This window comes from Lichenostomus cassidix, chromosome 2, assembly GCF_008360975.1.
Source record: "Lichenostomus cassidix isolate B80296 chromosome 2, HeHo_3.0, whole genome shotgun sequence".
Lineage (NCBI taxonomy): Eukaryota > Metazoa > Chordata > Aves > Passeriformes > Meliphagidae > Lichenostomus > Lichenostomus cassidix.
The window spans coordinates 34497130-34517178 of record NC_139482.1 but is presented as its reverse complement, the minus strand read 5'-3'; the positions used below and the strand labels follow the sequence as shown (position 1 = coordinate 34517178).

Below are 20049 nucleotides of genomic sequence, written 5' to 3'. Positions count from 1 at the left end.
TTCAACTCTTCTCAGCCACCACCAGTGCAGCCAGGCTTCCTACTTCCCTGCTGTGGAGTTCAGCTGAAGAACTTTCCTCCTTTGGTCAATGTCTATTCAAAACTGCTCTTTAGCTTCATTGGCAACCCACAGACTACTGCTGTGTGCTCTTTGTTTCTTTTTGTTTCTATCATAAAAAGAATTATAAAAACACAATTAAAGCATCAGCAATATTATAAGACCTTGAAAATATAGGCTCCATTAAGTCTTATATTTACAAACATTTTCATTAATGAAAACAGTTTTCAGCACAATTCTGCTCATTTTCACTTAATTGCTGGCTAATGGGGTCTCTTGGTGTGTCACTGTGTGTGTTCTAAGGTTTCTTTCTAAGGGAAAGATAATATAATATTCTGAATTATCTCAGATAAGCTCTCAGGACTCACAGTAAAAGACACCTCATGGCAGTGTCTGACTTTTTGCAGTAGAGTGATTTGAACAAGTGCCATGAAAATTCCCATTTACTCTCATTATTTACCACCAATTTTATGGCCAATTTCAATGCCCTATTACAGCTCTCCAGTACTTTACCACACTGCAGAAATTGTTCTTAGGAAGATGAGGGCAGAGGGAAAGAGGAAATATTCAGCTTGTAAAGGTCACTAAGTGAGCAGAATGAGGGAATTCATGGAAGACTTATTGCAAGGATTAAATACTTATTACCCAGTCAGATAAACTATGCAAACATCTTACTAAGGCTGAATTTTAACAACCTTGCTCAAGCTTGCCTAATCACAAGCTCTTCCTAATGTACAAATATAAAATATTGCGGTATCTGAAAGAAGGACTGATAAAAGTAACCACTGTTTTTAATATTGCAGTTGTTGAAATGATACTCTTCTAATTGCATTGTTCTTAGCTTGAATCCCATGCTTCAGAAGAAACTGTGAGGAGAACTGAGTGAAGAGTGACTTGCAATAGTTCAGTTTTGGAGATATGCAATAATCTTACTGATAATGCACAAGATGGCAACAGCTTTACAAACCTGCTACTGACCATTTCAACAGTTATGCTCTATGAAATGCCACTATCTATATGCTTGTTTTGATAAATCTAGGTAATGGATACCCAGAGGGGCAAAACAGTTTCTCACCCCTTTGGATGGTTAAAGACTCTCAGCAGTTCACTCTAATAAACAATCATTATTTTAATCTCTTACAATCACTTAAGAAAAAAGAAAAAGGGATTTTTTTTCAGAGAACAGTGTCCCTTTTGTAATTATATTTGTTTTTAGTCAATAAACCGTAATTTTTATGCTTTAAAGGCAGAGACAATAATTTCTATCGCTTCTGACACAACCTATTTGGAATTCAGAACGACAAGAAAGGCAATTAATTGACATTTTTCTACATAATAATATAAGTTAGGGCTCTAAGGCTTTGTCTACACTAGGGAAATTTAGACGAGTTTCTCAGTGTTGCTGACACTGGCTTGGCCAAGGCACTGCTAAGAATGTGGAAGGTCTAATGCAGACAAATTCACCAGTCTCAGAAATTGCTATCAGCAATTAAGGCTTTTTTGGAACAGAGTGAGAATATCATTCACAGGTATGAATATTTCTACACAAATAATCCAAGAACTCATAGGTAAGATGCATTCCCTGTTTGAAAAAAACCCCCATGAATATGCCTATTGTTTAACCAAAAATAGTCCAAAGTAGTGTCACAATCCTTCAGTAATTCTTTTACTTTGTTAAAACCTGCATTTATTTAAAAGATATTTTAAATCTGAATAACCTACTCTTGAAATACTTCTTAAAATTAAGAACCATTTGACATGTTCCTTTTGAATAAAAGAAGGAAGTTGAAAGCTTGAGTTATTTTCTGAGAATGTAATTTTTTCATCACCATTTCTGTAGAATAAACCCTTAAAGATCCTTTATAATACAACTTCCTCACAACATGCATCTGATTCTTTGGTGCCTCTCCCCATACTACTCAGTATTTAAAAGCTACTCCTCCACCTGAACAGCGCTTTTAAACAGAACTTTTTCTATTTAAAAGCTAAATCATTAAAACACTGCTGGAAGGAATATGGTTACAAATGAGGGTATTGGCAGAAATCCAATGTTATTGGGAGGTAGGATATTCACACTAGTCCGCTGCCAGTGGTGATTAATTAAAAGATGTTGGATACCTGAAGCCCGAATGGTTCATTCAATAAGATTCCCATTGCAGGAATGACCTGCTTTTGCTGACAAGATATTTATACAACCAAAAGAAGAAAAGGAAAACCAAGATAGCAAAGCTCAAAGACGCAAAAGATATAAACGTTCATGTTTTATTTACAGTCCCAGCTTTTAGTCTGGTGGTTTACATATCAGGAGAGGTGAATTCTGTCTCCACAGTATAGTCAATCAAGAAATCTGCACAAATTAGATGGCAGAACTGCAGAGATCTGAGGCTAAAACCCCTGTCACTATGGAGCAACAGAGAAGTAACAGAAGAGCAAATGAATGTGGAGAATGTGATAGATGACAATGGAAAAGATGGAGGAATGATGAAAATGGTAAGTAGTGAGAGAAAAAAAACCAACCTCGAAACCTTGTTTATGTGTTGTTACAGATTTGGTTTGCAGCAGCTGCTTCAATTTCCTTGCAAACAGTATAGAATTTGCCAATTATGAAAGACATCTTCCCATAAGTATGAAGGATTTCCAATTATTTTCAATTTTTAGATTTGTTTGAAGCAGTTTGAATACTAAAATACACAAGGGAACACCTTCAGCAAAGTCCAGTTCCTATGATATGGACATGGAGAGACAAATCTTTTCCGTCAGCCACACATCCTGCTGGCTCTTTCTCTCCAGATGTGGATGAGCATCATGTTGTGTACTAAATAACTATCATATTTCCAATTAATATATTTTCACACTCAACACAAAATTAGATTCAGAAGTCTTTCTATGTAACTGACTAACTCAGGATTAATAAGACACCATCTTTAGTGACACAAGCCTATAAATCACCAGAAGACACTGAAAGCAAACTAAAATCAAGAAAAACAACCCCAAAACACCCACATTACAGCCTGTGTGCTAAGAAAAAGCTAATAGGTACCGTAGGAACAGAGTCCTGAATTTTCTCTCTAAAATAATCTGTGATGCTCTATAAAACCACTGCATAGTTTTACTTTATAATATAAACCGATAATATGAACCACAAGGAGCAATCTAGGTATCAGGACATCCCATCTGCCCCACCTCCCCAGCTATATGCAAAAATAAAGCACATCAGCAGAGTCATGGTGGTTTTTTGGCTCTTTGTTCAGAGAATCTGTTTTTCTGGCAATCAGGCTGTGAACACATACCAGTGAGCTACACAAAGATTCAAAATCCAAGTAACAAGAACCAAAGATCATATTAATGGGCACTCATACTGCTTTATATACCTAATAAAATACCCTAAATAAAAAAACCTTAAATAAAGTCTTTGTATTTTCAGCTGTTGAACTAAAAAAAAAAATCAAAACAACTCAAAACAGGACCATGTAGTCTATGAAGTGAGCAGTTGAAAATGGTTTATTAGTAACAACCAAACCCAGCTTATGTGAAACATTATTTTTTCATGTCCTCCTCTGTCAAGTATGTATTTATTTAATTAATATGATCTTTAATTAATATGATCTTAGCTTCTTTCTGCAAATCCTTCGAAGTGACCTGAACAGGCACTAAATATGTATGGTCTTTAAACATCAGGTAAAAAGGGTAACTTCAGCGGTACATAACATGTTCTTGACTTCAAGGAAATAAGTTCAATACAGCACACTGGTAAAGAGTTCACAGCTGCACATTCACTCCCCTTGTGTAGATAATCTTGTTTCTAGAACAAGAATAGAACTGCTACACCACTTTGAGTAGTTTACCTTGATTCAAATTTTCTCTCAAGAAGGCAAAATAGAAAATGCTTAAAGTGAAGTTAGCATAGTATAGTTTGGATTAAAGTTACACAGATAAATTTTTATTCCTCCAAAGATGAGTTCATATTGTAGACATAGGTTCCTAAGCATTCAGTGCTTATTAATAAGGTTTTCTAAAGACAAGTTCTTCCTCAAAGTATTCTCAATATGAAATAGGTAAAACAAATGAATTATTATCTCACAAACAGAAAGAAACTCCTCTAAGGCTGTGCTGGAAGTAAATGAATTATTTACCTTAACTATTTTCAGCTTTAACATGACTAGTTTGATACCTGTTACGTGATATTAATTTAGTAAAAACCTTACTGTCCTCTCCTTTAAAGAACACCAGCCACAAAGACCTAACTGTCCTTTGGTTTGCATGAGAATTTCAGAGAGAAAGGTCTTGATCAAACCTGTCAGCACATGTGCACTGATGCCCCAGAAGTCTAGCAGACGCTCCTTCTCCCCAAGCCTCATCTTTGACAGGGAGAAAGGATGACACAAGGGTTCACCCACTCTGGTGCTTTGCTTGTCCTTCTTAGCATCCTGTGTATTTGTCTTGGGACCATCCCAAACTGACAGGACTTGAAGACTTCCAGTCTGAGGCCAAGACCCTGCTCTCCCTGCCCTGAAACTGGTAGAGGGCACTTGAGAGAAAAATGCAATGTGCTTTTAGTTAAGGCTCTGGGTAGACTCAGGTAAACTGTACTCAATTCCTGGCTTTGCAATAGATTTTGCCTTGCTACAAAACCGCCTGCCTCGCACAGAAGTGATCTATGTTAATGTTTGATGGATGCTAGGAGTCTACTTTCATGGGCACACAGTGTGGGAAGCAGGACAGAGCTCAGGATGTCTGGAAGTAGAGCTATACATCACACTGATGAGCAGTTTCTATCTTCTTGCACATCATCTTTTACACCCTGTGCAATCACTTCATGTGTTTAGTATTTCTACTGCTAGCATTACATGTCTATTTGCACAAGATTTGTCCCTGACATTACAGAAGATAAAGATATCACAGTTTTATTGATTGAGCAGAGACATCTACATATGTTTTCCATTGCTATTATGCCATGCAGGTTGATGAACTGGCACACTAAAGCAAGTAGAAACAGAGAAATACAGAAAAATAAAACAGGGGGACAAGATGACTCAGCCAAACCTGCAGCCCTGCAGATTTCTGAATATTCTATAATCTTTAAAGTTTCTGTGACAGAACAGGGCTCTATGGCTATCATTTCAGTATTTTAACTTGAACATAGTTCTTGGCAGGAAGCATTCAACAAAGTGAAGCTACATGTATCATATTGAAACATATCACACAGATGTTATTATGCAGATGCAGGAAGAAAAATACACCTTCATTTTGACAAGGAAACTCAAAACTTTAGGTAGTATACAGAAGAGCACACTAAACAATGATTAATAAGCACTTGTCTAATGAAAGTGCTTCCAGTGGTAGAATGAGGCTGCCATTCCTAATTAGCAAATATTATCCAGCTTTAATTAATCAACCTTAAGAAAAATGATAGTATAAAATAACGGCATAGCAAACGTTACCCACAGACTGTATGAAAGATTTTTTGGTAATCATATGCTGCTGACAATTCATCAGATATAACAAGGTAGAGCAAAAGAACTGACCTCCCGAGGACAGATGATTCTCTTGGGACGTGGAGCCTCTTGTTGCAATTGATACACTGTCAAACACAAAAATGTACAGATCATTAGAAGATGGCAACATACACAAACTTGTATTCAGATGAGTCTTTTTAGCCAGGGGCTGCAGAGAAAAATGCAAATGTAAAGAAAATGACAGCAAACGAGGTACTTCAGTGTGTCTAAGTCATTTATATGAAAATCAGTTGTTGACCTGCAAACTAACTCAAGTGATCAATGCTTCAACTGTTAGAAGTATTATCCTTTTGTACTGGTTTTTACATTTCTATATCGGGGAACACTAGCCAGAATGACTTATTAGGTCTGTCTGAGGATAAAGTCCCACTTTTGCATATACCATGCTATAATAACCCAAGAACAGATTGTTTACCAGTAACACCAGCAGTTTTTTGGATTGGCCAAGAAAAAGTTTAGTACCTTTGAATGGGTCCATCACAATCTCATAATTTATTTCAAGATTTGCTGGCAATTACTGAGGAGCAAGCAAACATTCCTTTCAGAGCAATTATACCCTATTCAAATGGCCCTGGATCAATTTTGCAAATCTTCTGAGGGCTGGAGGAGAGAGACCTGAGGCTAGGGGTACTTGCTGCCTGGCCCCCAGACTCCTCTGCATGTATTTAATGAGATCCTCTCCCTCCCTTCCACTCCAGAGTCGTGAGAAGAAGCTGACATGCAATGACAGTAATCAATTCCAGCACAGACAGACTGTCTCTCCATAACTCCAGTAAAAATCTCAGAGGTTTGGCTTGCCTCCCTTGAGAAAGGCCTTCTGTATGCTGACCTTCTTGTATTTGGAGAGATTGTGTCGTGTCTATGAATTTTTTTAAAAGACTGCATTTCCAGGACACGTTTATTCACAGTGTTAGTGAAGCTCAGAATTATGCCCTGTAAGGTGGTAGATCATGGGAGGAATAGAAATGTCTGTAGGTTTGATAAACACAGAAGCCCTGTTGCAGAAAGTGAATTGAAAGGTAGCTGTTAGCCCTCAGCACTTTTTGCCACCTTCTGCACCTTCTCTTTAAATGGGGCAGGAAGCAATGAAATCTGGAAAGTGGGGAAATCCTCAGCTTGCACACAAGTTTGTCCCACCAGCTTGATGGGATGTGAAAGCTTTGGGGGCTCCTGCTTTCTGCTCATGTCAAAGTGGAAAACCACATAACCTCTTCTTTTCCTGACCCAACCTTCATCCCTGCTTCCTTGGAGGGGCACAGAAAGACAGTCCACGATTTCTTATACTCCCTATCAATTTTAATGCATATGGATGTGATCCAGCTCTAAATTTATACAATGGCTTTGGATTTACTCTGCATCATTCAGCACTGTCAGATCTCCTGCTACTTTTGCACAAGATTTATGATAACTTGATATGATTTTGATAACCTGATGATAAATACAGTCTTTCTTAGTGCTTGGAATTATGTAAAAAGATTCAAAGACTTCTATTCTTTTGTGATCAAATACCTTGTGCATCCAAATAAAGCATAGATAACACATGAAAATTTTGTTCAAAAATCACAGATTGTCTTTTAAACCTCTGATTATTCTGGAGCCCAATATCATGATTTTAGAATTAAGTTCTGAATTTCTGAAATTAGCACAACCACTGATTGAGCAAGTTACTGATGCTTAATACTAAACACATCCAAGAAGAGAACAGCAACCCTTTCCTTCCCCCCATTTCCAGTGGAGAGAAGAAACTCTAAGGATTCAAAGCACAGCAAGAATATGATTGCTTCTCATTTAAAGTAAATTATCTATCTCTCCAATTAATTAATTTTTATTTTAAATGAAAAATCGTAATTCATAAAAATTCTATTTTTCAATAATCAAATGTGTTAAACATTAACTGACACAGCAAATTAAGCTGTGGAGCTGTTTCTAAGACAGCTTTGATGAGAGTGATGCAAAATAAGTTGGTCTGAAGAACACCTAGGAAGCCTATCTTGTGATGTGCTGCATTTTTGAGAAATGAAAAAAGCAAGGAGCTCTCTAACATGACCAAAAGGATCTCTCAGGCTGATAATATCGAAGAAGGAATGGTGGGGAGAAGAGTCAGCATTTCACAAAACAAAGGAAGGAATGATTAACAGGAAAGGACAGATACACACATGAAAAATCTGAAAGCAAACACAAAAAACTGGATGCTTATAGGATGTAGTGGGATAAATCAGTGCAGGGATTCATGACGAAAGCAAGGAAGACAAATCATCTTAACAACTGTATTTTGAATAGACTGGAAAAGGTCGCTGTCATTTTGAGAGAGAGGTGGGTTAATCTGCACAATAATATCAGAGAAATATATCTGATTTAGAAACACATCAGAATAAAATGCAGTAAGATTATTACTTACAAATAAATAATTACAAATTAGGCGTTAAATGTGCTGGATGAGAAAATGGCCCAAGCACAATTGAGACTGTGAATGGTGGTAATCACCGAAAATGTCACGAATGGGGAATGGCTTCCTCTGAAAGATAAAGAATTCAGGTTTGGCTGTATTAGCCTTAAATTGATAGACAGAAAGACAAACCAGTGGAACAACGGGGGAGATACAGAACCATTAGATGGAGGGAGAGAAGACAGATAGGGAAAAGAGAAACAACTGAAAACCACCGGTGTCACTGCTGTAAGGAACAAGGAGCTCAGTGGGAGACAAACAACAGAGAAGAGACAGACAGACAGACACACAGCTGCCAAGGATGCCCAAAAAACACACAGCAAGGCAAGGGTGGAGAAGGTAAAACAACAGTAAAAGTTCAGCTAAGTGGAGAACAAGGCAAGGCAGTATCTCACAGATCAAGGCATTAAGGAGCAAAGCCAGTGTGACCCTACCAAAAAGTGTGTTTTCCTTTAGAAAAATCTCTACTGTTTCTGTTTCAAATGATTGCTGTGAGAAAGTCTGCTAATGGGCTATGAATACAAGTGCAATATTATGGCTAAGGTGACTTGAGAAAAATGTGCCCTACAGCTAAGTTCCAATGAGCACAGACACCTCATTAAGTGACCTCATTTTCAGAAGTGCTGAACATCCTGCAGCTCTGCCTGATTTCATTATACACTTTTTCCAAAGTGCTGGGCACTCGCACTGAGGCTGACATTGCTGAGACCCCATCAGAGTCCAGGGGATGGTCAGAGATTCAGAAGGCACATGTCCTTCACCTATGACAAATGACAAACAATCCTTGCATTTCTGCCTCATTTTCCCATCTCTGAAAATCTTAAAACAGAAATCAATGTATAAGACTATGGTTAAGTGAAATAATAGAAAACCACACTTATTTAATACAGTGGCAAGCAGTGATTGACATCTGACCCAGTCTCTTCCAGCGTTTAGAACTGACAGGCAGGTTACAGACAAACCCACTGTGATCATAGAAATGATGACACTTGAACATAATGATGCATTATTATTTTAGCCCTGAGAAAATTAACCTTATAAAAAGTCAATTGCATGCAAAAAGAAAATGTATTATTACTGCTCAGAGAACAGCATCAGACTGGGAGTGGTTTTTTGTTCAGCATCAGATGCAAATAAAATGCACAGTAATAATACACACTATATATTAGACAAAAATGCAGCACTGCAACAGAAAAATGCGCTAGCTTTTATCTGACCCTTGAACATCTTTATCAGTTTCATACTTCAGATAGTTTGCCACCATTCATAATATCACAATCACATTGGAACTTACAGTGTTAACAAAACTTTAATTTATTATTGAATTACTTGAGGAACATTTCTTTGAGATGTAAAGTAGCTGGTTAGAATATATCTTTCTCTCTTTTGTTCCCATTAGAGCACAAGTCTTGTCTCCTGGGAATGAACAAGGAAAATTCTACAGCATGTTTTAGGAAGAACCGTGTAATTCCAAAATCCAATCTGCCTAAGAAACAAAGGGATGACACGCAAAAATCAACACTTCCTCCTTTTCTGCCAGGGAAGAAGGGCTATCACCCATTTCTTCATACTTTTTTTTCATTCTGCAGTGTGTCAGGACCTCAAGCTTTCTCCTTTAACTCACCTATGATGAGTGTTCAGTGATGCTCCAGCGGAGAGGAAAAATCCCTATCATCACTTCTATAAAGCAGCGAGGAAACATACCGCCTTCTGTCTCAGAACGTTTTGCAGAGTTCCTTAGTTTTACCTCCTCAGCCTCATCTCAGTCAGGCATTTTATCCATGTGCTGAGCTTGAACAATATGAGCTGTCCTATTTCTGCAGGATTACTCACATGCTTAATTAGGAACCTAAGTGCTTGGCTGAAACAAAGACTTAATTTCTAACAAAAATGAGTCTCGGACACTGTGCTTATTATTTGATGAAGGACAGAAGGCAGGGAAACTTCGTGAGGAGCTGAAGCATGGCATCAGCTGATGCTTTGTGCCTTGCCACTTTGCTTCCCACCAACATACTGATCTTAAATAATGCAAACAAACATTGAAGTGACATTGACACACGACTGACTCAGCACATGCCAATCTCAACAGCAGTAAAAGCAGAAAAGGAGTGGTTTTACATCTCTTCAAAATTCAAGCACATATGTGCTGTAGCTGGAAACCAACAATGACTATGCTGTTTCAGTCAAACAAATTGCTTACCCCTCCCATGAAGCAGGTGAGGTAAGCAGCTTCTTCTCCAAGAGGATACTGCAGCACTGGAGCAGGTTACCCACAAGGGTGGCAGAGGTTCCATCCTTGCAGAATTTCAGGACTCAGTTATGTAAAGCCATGGCTGTTCTGCTCCAGAGCCAACAATAGCCATGATTTGAGTGGGAAGCCAGATCAGCTCACCCTAGAAGCCCTTCCAACCCACATTCTGTGATTCTTGCCTTTCTTTCTTTACTGCCTCAGTGATGGTAAAATGGCAAAATACCATTTTCTGTAATACTCCTAACATGGCAGACCACTAAAAGAAAACTCTTATTGTATATTTATTTGTTGATCTGCTGCTGAGGTAAAAATGCAATCAAATCCACTGCCTAGAAACTGCTGGCAGCTAGAAACTTTACAAACTTTTTCCCAGGTTCCTTCTTGTTAATATAAAATTATTCTTGTCATTTCTTTTATTCTCTGTGTCCCAGGGCTATCAGAAAATTCTGAAAAACTTTGTGACCCATGAAATCTATGTGAAATTCTAAGAATTTTTCATAAGCAAGTGAGGATCTTCTGCATTAGAAATGTCCATGTTTTCTAAATATAGATGAAACAAAATCATACATTATATCAAAACAGTAATGCTTGGGTTCTGAAAACGGTTGCACTTTGATCAGCATTTGTCCATGGACATGTGCAATACTGTTTATTTGAAAACTTTGTCTGCATAAACAGGAAAATATGCCTGTGTTTAGAAGCTAGAAGGATTGAAGCCTTGATCATGATGTCAGTAAAAGGTAACATAACCACCTAAATTTATCCAGGACTTAAAATAAAAAATCAAAACTGTATGCAAAGTACCTTACTAGTATGTTAGCAAACTTTAAAACTTACTAGGTAAAATACACTGAAAATGATTGTTCAATAGGCAGCAAATACGAAGTGCTAGGCATGAAATATATACATAAATTAAAACTGTCATGAGACAGGACAGTAGCTTGAATCATAGACAAACACTACTGCTGGAACCTCTTCAATTATTTTACCAGATCAGAATTTTTCTAGCTGGGTAAAGAAGCACACATTACTTACCATTGCAAAGAAAAATGTGTATCTGTGGCTAAGCAGTCTCAGCAGTAAATCTTTCTAAGCTTAAACTATTTTCTGCATTTTGGAGCTGTGTAACTTTTTCCAAGGTTATTCATGCATGGAGTTCAGACGCTGAGGCCATGATTTTGTCATTATCCCAATACTGGTATCCTACATATAGTAGAATAGGAAATTATATATTCATAGGCTATTCATCCGTTCTGGTTTTGTTTTGGGTTTTGGTTTTTTTTCCATTTAAAAAAATGTTTCCTTGGATTACATGTATGCTATCAGTAAAAGTAACCAAACTTTTTCACTGCAAGCAGTGATCTGTCTGCTGCACAAGCAGAACAACTAGGAGCAGGTAAGTAAAGGTATTTGCTTATTTCCTGACTTTTTAATGAAACCTTTCTGCTAAAAAGGCAATATCTGTCATATGAAATACTGGCCTTCTCAGAGTCAATGGGAGCTTTTTAATTGATTTTGAGTAAGCCAGGTTCCTCTTTTTAAAAAAATCACTCAACTGTCTGCTTCTTCGCAAATACTCAGCAAAGTATGCTGGAATGGTCCAACACAAATGGATACACTCTTGCTGACTTTTTAGGAGGTTTCTCTTAGATGTTCAAAACATTACAGAAGCAACAATAGCAACAACAAAAACAAAGTACCTAAAAAACAGCGTTCTGAGAAGCAAGTTCTGTAATTTAATGGCATATTCAAATTTTGGTTGAAAAAAATCCCAGTCCATTCTGGGGTAGAATGTCATTCTCAGGTAAGACAGAGGTGATGTCTTTGAAGTCAGCAAGACAATTTAATGTGCATATAAGTGAAGTCAACAAGTTTATGCCAGTCTTTAAAATTACACATGTACGTGCATGTAGCTACTGTGATCACTGTCTTTTTGTAGCTGCATTTTGGTAATGGCATGGTACTGAATTTGCCACCATAAAAGAGATGACTTTTGCTTAGGATAGTTCTGTAGCTGAGAACAAAAAAAAATAAAACAACTCTCTATACCCAAAGCTACACTCTTAATAAAGTTCCAGGAAGGGTTTAAAATAAAAAGATCAAATTTAAAGGCCATCCTTAATAAGGGATTTAAAAGCCAATATTTTGCCTTAGATCTGTGCTACTCTATTAGAAAATACATTTGGAACAAAGCAGAAGAGCATAAAATATGCACTTCTGCACTGCACTCTATGTAAATGATTTTTCTAAAGGCAGACAGGAAGGTTCAAAGAGCTGATAATGCTGTCTCCAACTTCTAAACCACCACTTCAAAAATCAGCTTCTATTGCTAAGGATCAAAAATATTATTATCTTAAAGTGATTTGGTGACCCATATAAAAAGATTAGTATTCTCAAGCCTGACCCTTAGTAAACACACAAAGCATTAACCTCTACCTCTGAAATCCTTCCTGAAAATCTCAGCAGAGAAACCAAAAAACCCAGGAGCTGCACACTTGTGGAATCTGGCACACATAATCCTGCTGCCCTTGCTCCATGGAAATCCATAAAAGTTCAGGTTTTGCTGTGGACCCATTCAATAATTTGTACAAGCACCTAGTACATTTATGTCTTTCTTCCAAACAAAAAAAGGGAAAAGACCTAACAATGATTGCAACCTTGGTAAGGTACTAAGATTATTCAAATTTCTTGTATACTCACAGTATGATTTCCATATTGGAGGCTGGTATTCTTCAGCATCTAAAATAGAAACAAAAGGGGGGAAAGAAATCAGTCAATTGGCCACTGGGTCAAACTGTCAGCATGCATTTTTCTGCTGAGAGACCTCTCCTTGTCAGCAAAATTCACATTTCTTTCCCAAGAGAGATGATAGCCTATTTACAGTACAGTTTACTGTGTGAGAGAAGAATACAAATTTCAACCACCTGTGGATCCAACGGGCTTTTTCCAAGTTATTCAAATGTAAAGAATTTTTTTTTTCCATTTTGCAATACTCACCAGTATTTTTAAAATAATTAACTAGACTGGTAACTACATTATTTATTTGCTTTACCTGGCATGATAAACAGACCAATCACTACTGGTTTTCAATCAGGCTTCTAATCCCACTAGTAAGATTTGAGAATGAGCATCAACAAATAACACATGTTGAGACTAAAAAGATTCACAGCTCAGGCTGGACTTGGATGCACAAACCTGACAGTTTCAATAGGAGAATTGCTTTTTACTACTTCCTTGTACTTTGTGAAAATGATGATGTAATACCAACATGTGTAGTTTTTTGCTACCAGCACCAGGACTGACTTAGCTAAAGCAGTTCTAATAAGAAACTAAGTCCAAAGTGATTCTTCTAACTACCAAGACTGGTAATGCACTGGAAAGCATAAACTCTGTTTTACAGGAAAGCCCACAAATTATGCCACATGAATCAAATATTTCTGACTTATAAGTGGACTTTCTAAGCATAAGGCGAGCAGTAAAATATCCATACTGAAGGTATATGCCATGTCCAGTTCTAGATACGCTAAAAAGTATTAGTGATTCCCAAGACAGCAAAGGGTTAAGTAGACTAGCAGCAGGACAGCTACCAAAGAGGAACTGTCATTATTTGCTGATTTCTTATAGTCTCTATGAAAAAAAGAGTAAAGATTTTCTTTTTTCTGCCTTTGTCCTTATTAAAGGATTATAAAAAAATATTTTGCAGTTCACCTCGGGAGAAATGCCTCAGCCTGGATTCTCTGCCACCATTGTCTGAATTTTGGACTTCCTCTCCAGTAACAACTAATTTTAAAACTATGACCCGCATGTGCAAGGAAAGACACTTGTGTGTGAGGAAAAGCCAATCTGGAAGCCACTGGTTTACTGGCAGTGTGCAGATAAATGATTCACCGGATGAACAAGTCTAGCTACTAATTTTTGTAATCTTCTATTGTTATTTTAGTACCAAGACTAATAATTATGAGAATTTTAATGTCCTTCTTATATTTCCTTTAAAGAGTTTTTTCACAGGTTTACCACATACACTTTCATATTTATTGCTTTGTTTCCAAAACATTAAGTTAGCATATATTATTAAATACATTTTTCTTGGTTTTATATATGTAATTATATATAGAACAATAACATAAAACTGCTGAGTAAAAGCTTCTGTGAAAGATAAACAGTGTTTGCACTCTTTATGCATGGATTTTTTAAAATATTTTTCTTCATACAGACAGAATTTTATTATTCAGTTGACTATAATGTGGATGGACATCACAGAACCACAGAATGGTGGAGGGTGGAGGTTACCTGTGGGGGTCATTTGGTCCCAACCCCTCTCAAGCATGGCCACCTATAACCATGCCCAGACAGCTTCTGAGTATCTCCAAGGAAGGAGACACCACAACCCCACCTGTGCCAGTGTTTGGTAACCCTCACAGTTTAGAGGTGTTTTCTGATGTTCTGACAGAGGTTCCTATGTCTCATTTTTGTGCCCACTGCCATTGGTAATGTCACTGGGAACCACTGAAAAGAGCTGGCTTTGTTCTCTTTGCATCCTCTCTTCAGGTATTTATACACTTTGATATGATTCCCCTGAGCCTTCCCTTCTCCAGGCTGAACAGACTCAGCTTGCTCAGCCTTTCCTGATAGGAGAGATTCTCCAGTCCTGCAACACCTCTGAGGCCCTTTATAAGAATCTCTCCAGCATGTCCATGTCTCTCTCGCACTGGAGAACCCAACACTGGACACAGCAATCCAGGTGTGACCTCACCAACACTGAGCAGAGGGGAAGAATCCCCTCTCCTCTGACCTGCTGGCAATCCTCCTAATGCAGCCCAGGATCCCATCAGCTGTCTTCAAGGGTAGGATACACTGCTGGATCATTTTCAACTTCTGGTGTCCACCAGAACCCCCAGGTGCTTTTCTGCCAAGCAGTTCCCCAGCTGGGTGGTCCTCGGCATAGACTGGTGGATGGAGATGAAAGTGATAAAGGGGGCTTCCTTAGGGGGGTCACCTCTTTTCTGACATATAAAACATAGATCCATTATTTAGTTTCCACTCTGTGCTTAAAAAATATCCATTACAGAAGCTCATTTTCTTCTTATCTGATCCCCTACTGGCTAATCTTGTGGCTTGTGAAGGCCTGGTTTCTTTTATTTTGCCTTCTCAACAATTAATATATACACATACACAACTATGTCACATTGCAGTCATTTTGCAAACTATTTTAAACTGGCACCTTTTACTATGTTTTACTGCAGTCATTTGGCATATACTTTGGACATTGTGATGACTTCTATTACATACGGTAACTACCCTAACAGGCACATGTGACCACACTGTGAGAAAGAATATTCTTATTTTTAAAGCTGCAAATCATCATACTGTCAAATGAGACCCTCAATCTAACTCCTAAAAAGTCGCTGCTCCTGTGAAGAGCAAAATTAACTCTCTTGCAGTTAATAATTAGCAATGTAGCTGTTGAAACATTTCAGCATGTCAAAAACTCTGTTTAATGCTTCATTCAGAACGAAGAGTTGCCTGTGGAGGAGCGAGCAGTTGCCAGCTTTGTCACTGAACTTTCTCATCACCAGTACACGGACAGCTAAAATATGGAATGAGACTTCAGTTCTTGTCTTAATGAGGCATTTTAGCTTTCAGCATAAGGTACAAAAATGATCAAATTGTTTACTTGCAACACAGTTTATAATTGGTGTATTAATTCAGATGATGGGAGCTTCCCACTGCGCTGTTCTCTCTTAAGAAAAAGAATTAAAAATCAGCGATAGTGTGTAATTTAAATGTCAAAAAAAGCTCACAAAAGGGGTGGAGTTCTCTCTTGCACAGTAATTAGACTGAAACTGTAAGCTTTTAATAACCACAATATAAACTGACAGCTATTTTATATCTTTTTCCTTTTGCCTACCATAAACTTGCTATTAGAAGCCACTGCTGTGAAGGTAGCTCATTTAGCCAGTTCTACAAATCAGGGTCATTCCAAATCATGCTCTCTCCTGCTTTTGCTTCAGATTTCAAAATTGTATCTTTCCACTAACAGACAGGTGGTCAGTCCATGGTTAATTTTGTTTAATGCATGTGTCTGTTTTACTAAAATGCAAGTGAAAGATCATACAAATGAGTCAGTTTAACAACTTAGAGGAGTTATCAAGTATCAAATAAAACATGACTATGAAGTAAGTGAATTACTAGGGATGTACTCCAACAAATCACAGGAGATTTGAATTTTTTTAATCCACAGCAAAACTGGTAGAACAAAAGCTTAAGGAGTCATGTTCTGCAGTTGGTGAGTGGTGTTCAGCCAGCTGTGACCATCAGATTGGAGCAACATCCCATTAATTAAAAAACCTGCCTATTCTGCACAGATTTAAAGATAATTAAAAGCATTGAAAATATAATTTTAAATTTGGAAATCGAGAAAGGATAATCAGTGTCTTCAATGGCAATAGGAGAAGTGTAAAAGGGAAGGGTATCTGTACAGTTCTAGTTTTTAAACTCTCTTTAGGAGTCTAGTCTTTCTTAGGGACCAAAACATAGAATTAAACAAGCTCTTCTAGTGTGAAAAATCCAAAAAGCTGACAGGGATCTAAGTAAGCTGATGAAAATATTCACAATGCTTTAAATATTTCCTGGGAAATGTGCAAGATTTAAGAGTGCAGAGGAGTACTCTCCCTACCTAATCTTAAGACAGGTGCTTTTTAATGTTGATTCACATTGAATCTATTGTCCTTGGATGTCATTTAAGATTCTCCATAATTTAAGTGGTCTGAAATGTTTTTTCCCAGAGCAATAATGAAGAATTTCCTTACCCGGATCATTAAAGATTTGTGTCTAAAAACTAGAAAGGTAGACAATGAAAAAACATTACAAAATATCTCCTTCAACCTTCATTGTCAAAAATCTGTTGAAATTATTAGCTGCCATTAAATTTAATCTGGTCAATCAAAATTACACACCAATGACTGTTACCATTCTCTGTTTTAACAATGGGACCACTGTAATTAAAATCTAACACAGTTATTTTCACCTTTTCATGTTTTTAACCTATAAACCAGAGACATCAAGGCATTAAAATGGGACAATCAGAGCTCTGCCTGAGAGATTTGACATTTTCTTAGGAATAAACCCATGACATAATTTACATCACATCATATTAGCAGACCTCCTATCTTACACAGATATACTTGAGCTTCTAACTAATGACCAGTTAGTTCCTGGCTGAAAATCAAAACCAGATAATCAGTTGGCATATCTGAGAATAGTTCTGCTGCAGTAATTTTATCACTGTGCAGGATATGGTAATGCATTTCCAGTCATTTACTTACTGCATCCTAAAACACATCCCCCACAACCATCCAGCCAATGATCCCTGGACTCAGCAAAGCAGTTCAGGCATGGTAGGAAAGAGCATAGGACAGAAATAACCACAATAATGCCAAAAAATGGCATTAAAATGGTCACCATGAAGTATTTCAATTAGAACATTTATGTTGAAGTATTGCCAGCACGTTCCCAGTTCCAGAAATTCGCTCATATATTGACATGATACCCACTTATCCGGCTTGTCAAAGGAGCCAGCACATTCCCTGAAAACTTATTAACCTTTAGCAAAGTCCACATCATTGCTTTAGGAAACTCTTGTTATTTTTGACATGAGTCATTTTATCAGCTCTCTAAGCAAGGGCACAAGTGTTTGTCTCTTCAAGGATATGAGGTGGTCCTAGTCCTGCAGTTGACTGTGGAGGCTGTTCATCAGCTTTTAGAGATCATTCCCATCTGGATACAGAAATGTAAGTATCTCTAAGGACTGAAACTGCAGACTGAGAATGAAATGGAAATCCAGGAATTCATCTCACTTAGCAAAGCCATGGGAAACAGAGAGTTTACCCTGGTAGCTGACAAAAATCACAAAATGTGTTGTATTTGGCATAGGGGCTATGCATATCCCAGAGACTTTAATGAACTCTGTGACCTAAACACAGCTTCAAGCCTTGGACATAAGAGATGAGAACTATCTTGTAATTCAGAGCAGGCATAATGATCTGCAGAAGGATAAAAGCTTAGCAAATAATTAGACTTCACTTTGGCTTGCTTTACAGTCCTGCAGTATTGCTGCAGTATTTGAGCCTGTACATTAAAACATGAAAAACAGGAAAAACACCACACACCTGCAAAGCATATTTATAATTCCCACAGCTCTTGGATAAAAATCTGAATAATTGGGGCTCCTAGGATAAGAAGCAACACTGTACCTATATACTTCCCCTGTCAGAAAGACATGACACTATTAGTCACATTCTTTGGTGGGCAGTTTTATGCAAATGTATCAACGATGTCCAAGGCCAATTGAATTATTATTTTATGTGAAGCTAGTCTCTGACTCTTCAATTTATCTAAGAAAATAGTTTAGATTAAGGTCAGCTATTTCTGAGGCACCCACTTTCTCCTCAAGTTATATTGTCCAGCTGGACAAACACTCCACAAGTCAGTTCTATTCTGTCGTAATCCACCATTTAACTGCTCCCCCAGTACAGCTGTTCTTCCCACTTTGGATCTAAATACTAGAGAAATGCTGATCTTAAAATTCAGTTCTATGGTAATATGTTTATGCTGACAAGAATCTTATGTCTTAGAAAGGTCTATGCAACTATACTTTCCTCCCTGCAATTTTAGCCATAAAAGAATTACTACCAGTATTTAAAACAGTATCACAGAGTATTTCCCCTCAGAAGGATATGCTTTATGTATTGTTTCCTTACTTGGAAGGAATTTTAATTGCCTTGTGTAAGTCTATAATTCTTCCAAGAGCTTTTTACTACACCCTGGCACTTTTACAGTTGATAGTGTGTTCTTACAGTATCATATATTTACAAAATACCTTGTATGAAACACTATAAAATTTAAAATACACTGAGGTCTTCCACAAGTTTTATTAAATTAACTAAGAGGTCTGTGCAAAATGTCCTGATGCCTGGGCATAGGTGACACAATTCTTCTTTGCAACTTGCAATGTTGGCAGTGTTTTTTCCCTGCAGAAACTCTGGCCAATGGCATATCAGACGAGGCCAACCCCATGTCCTTCTAGCATTTTCATTGTCAAACTAAAAGAATTCCAAACCGGTGCTCATAGGACAGCTGTACAAGTGACTCCAGCAGCACTGAGTGAGAGGACAGAATTTAGCCACCCACAATGTATAAAAGAAGAAGCAATTGCAGCCTGAATAATATCCCAGTTTCCTACTTTGCAAGTTTTAAAGATGCAGATAGCACAAGAATATGGTATTTAAGTGGGTTAAAATCCATGAAATTTCTTTACATGCTATAAGTAAATGAAATAGAGTGAAAGCAGTAATTCCTGTAACAAAAATGGATTTTGCTTCTGTGTGTGTAATCAAAACCAGGCTGGTTATTTTCACATAAATAAATTACAAAGGAAGGAGAAAGCACAGTTATTCTGAGTAACTTTTCTGGAATTGTTCCTTACCCTTGTAGAAGTAACAAAGCAAATTTGTTTCTTATCTCACTTATCTTGCAGAAAAACTAAGGAGATGTTCAAGCTAGTGCTTAAAAGCAAATCCATCATGTCTTCGATCATTAAAGCAGTCAGAAAGGAAAAAATACCCTCTTATATCCTGTTATTTTTAAAGATACACCCAATTGCCACTATTTTGAACAAACCCCGTCATCCCACTGAAACACTTTGTGTAAGGACAATTAATTATGAATAAGGTTATGGTTTTGGCACAATAATATTTAATATATTTCATTGCAAAGGCTCA

At 37.4% G+C, this 20049-nt stretch overlaps 1 protein-coding gene across 1 annotated transcript in view; it reads right to left on the bottom strand.

The window, feature by feature from the left end:
- Positions 1-20049, bottom strand: part of CHN2 (chimerin 2) — a 155785-nt gene that overhangs the window by 80010 nt on the left and 55726 nt on the right. Inside the window, exons 2-3 of the mRNA XM_085051012.1 lie at positions 12971-13009; positions 5583-5638 (exon numbers count right to left, since the gene is read on the bottom strand). Coding sequence (XP_084907138.1) covers positions 5583-5638; positions 12971-13009 — 95 coding nt within the window. The remainder of the gene's footprint in view (positions 1-5582; positions 5639-12970; positions 13010-20049) is intronic.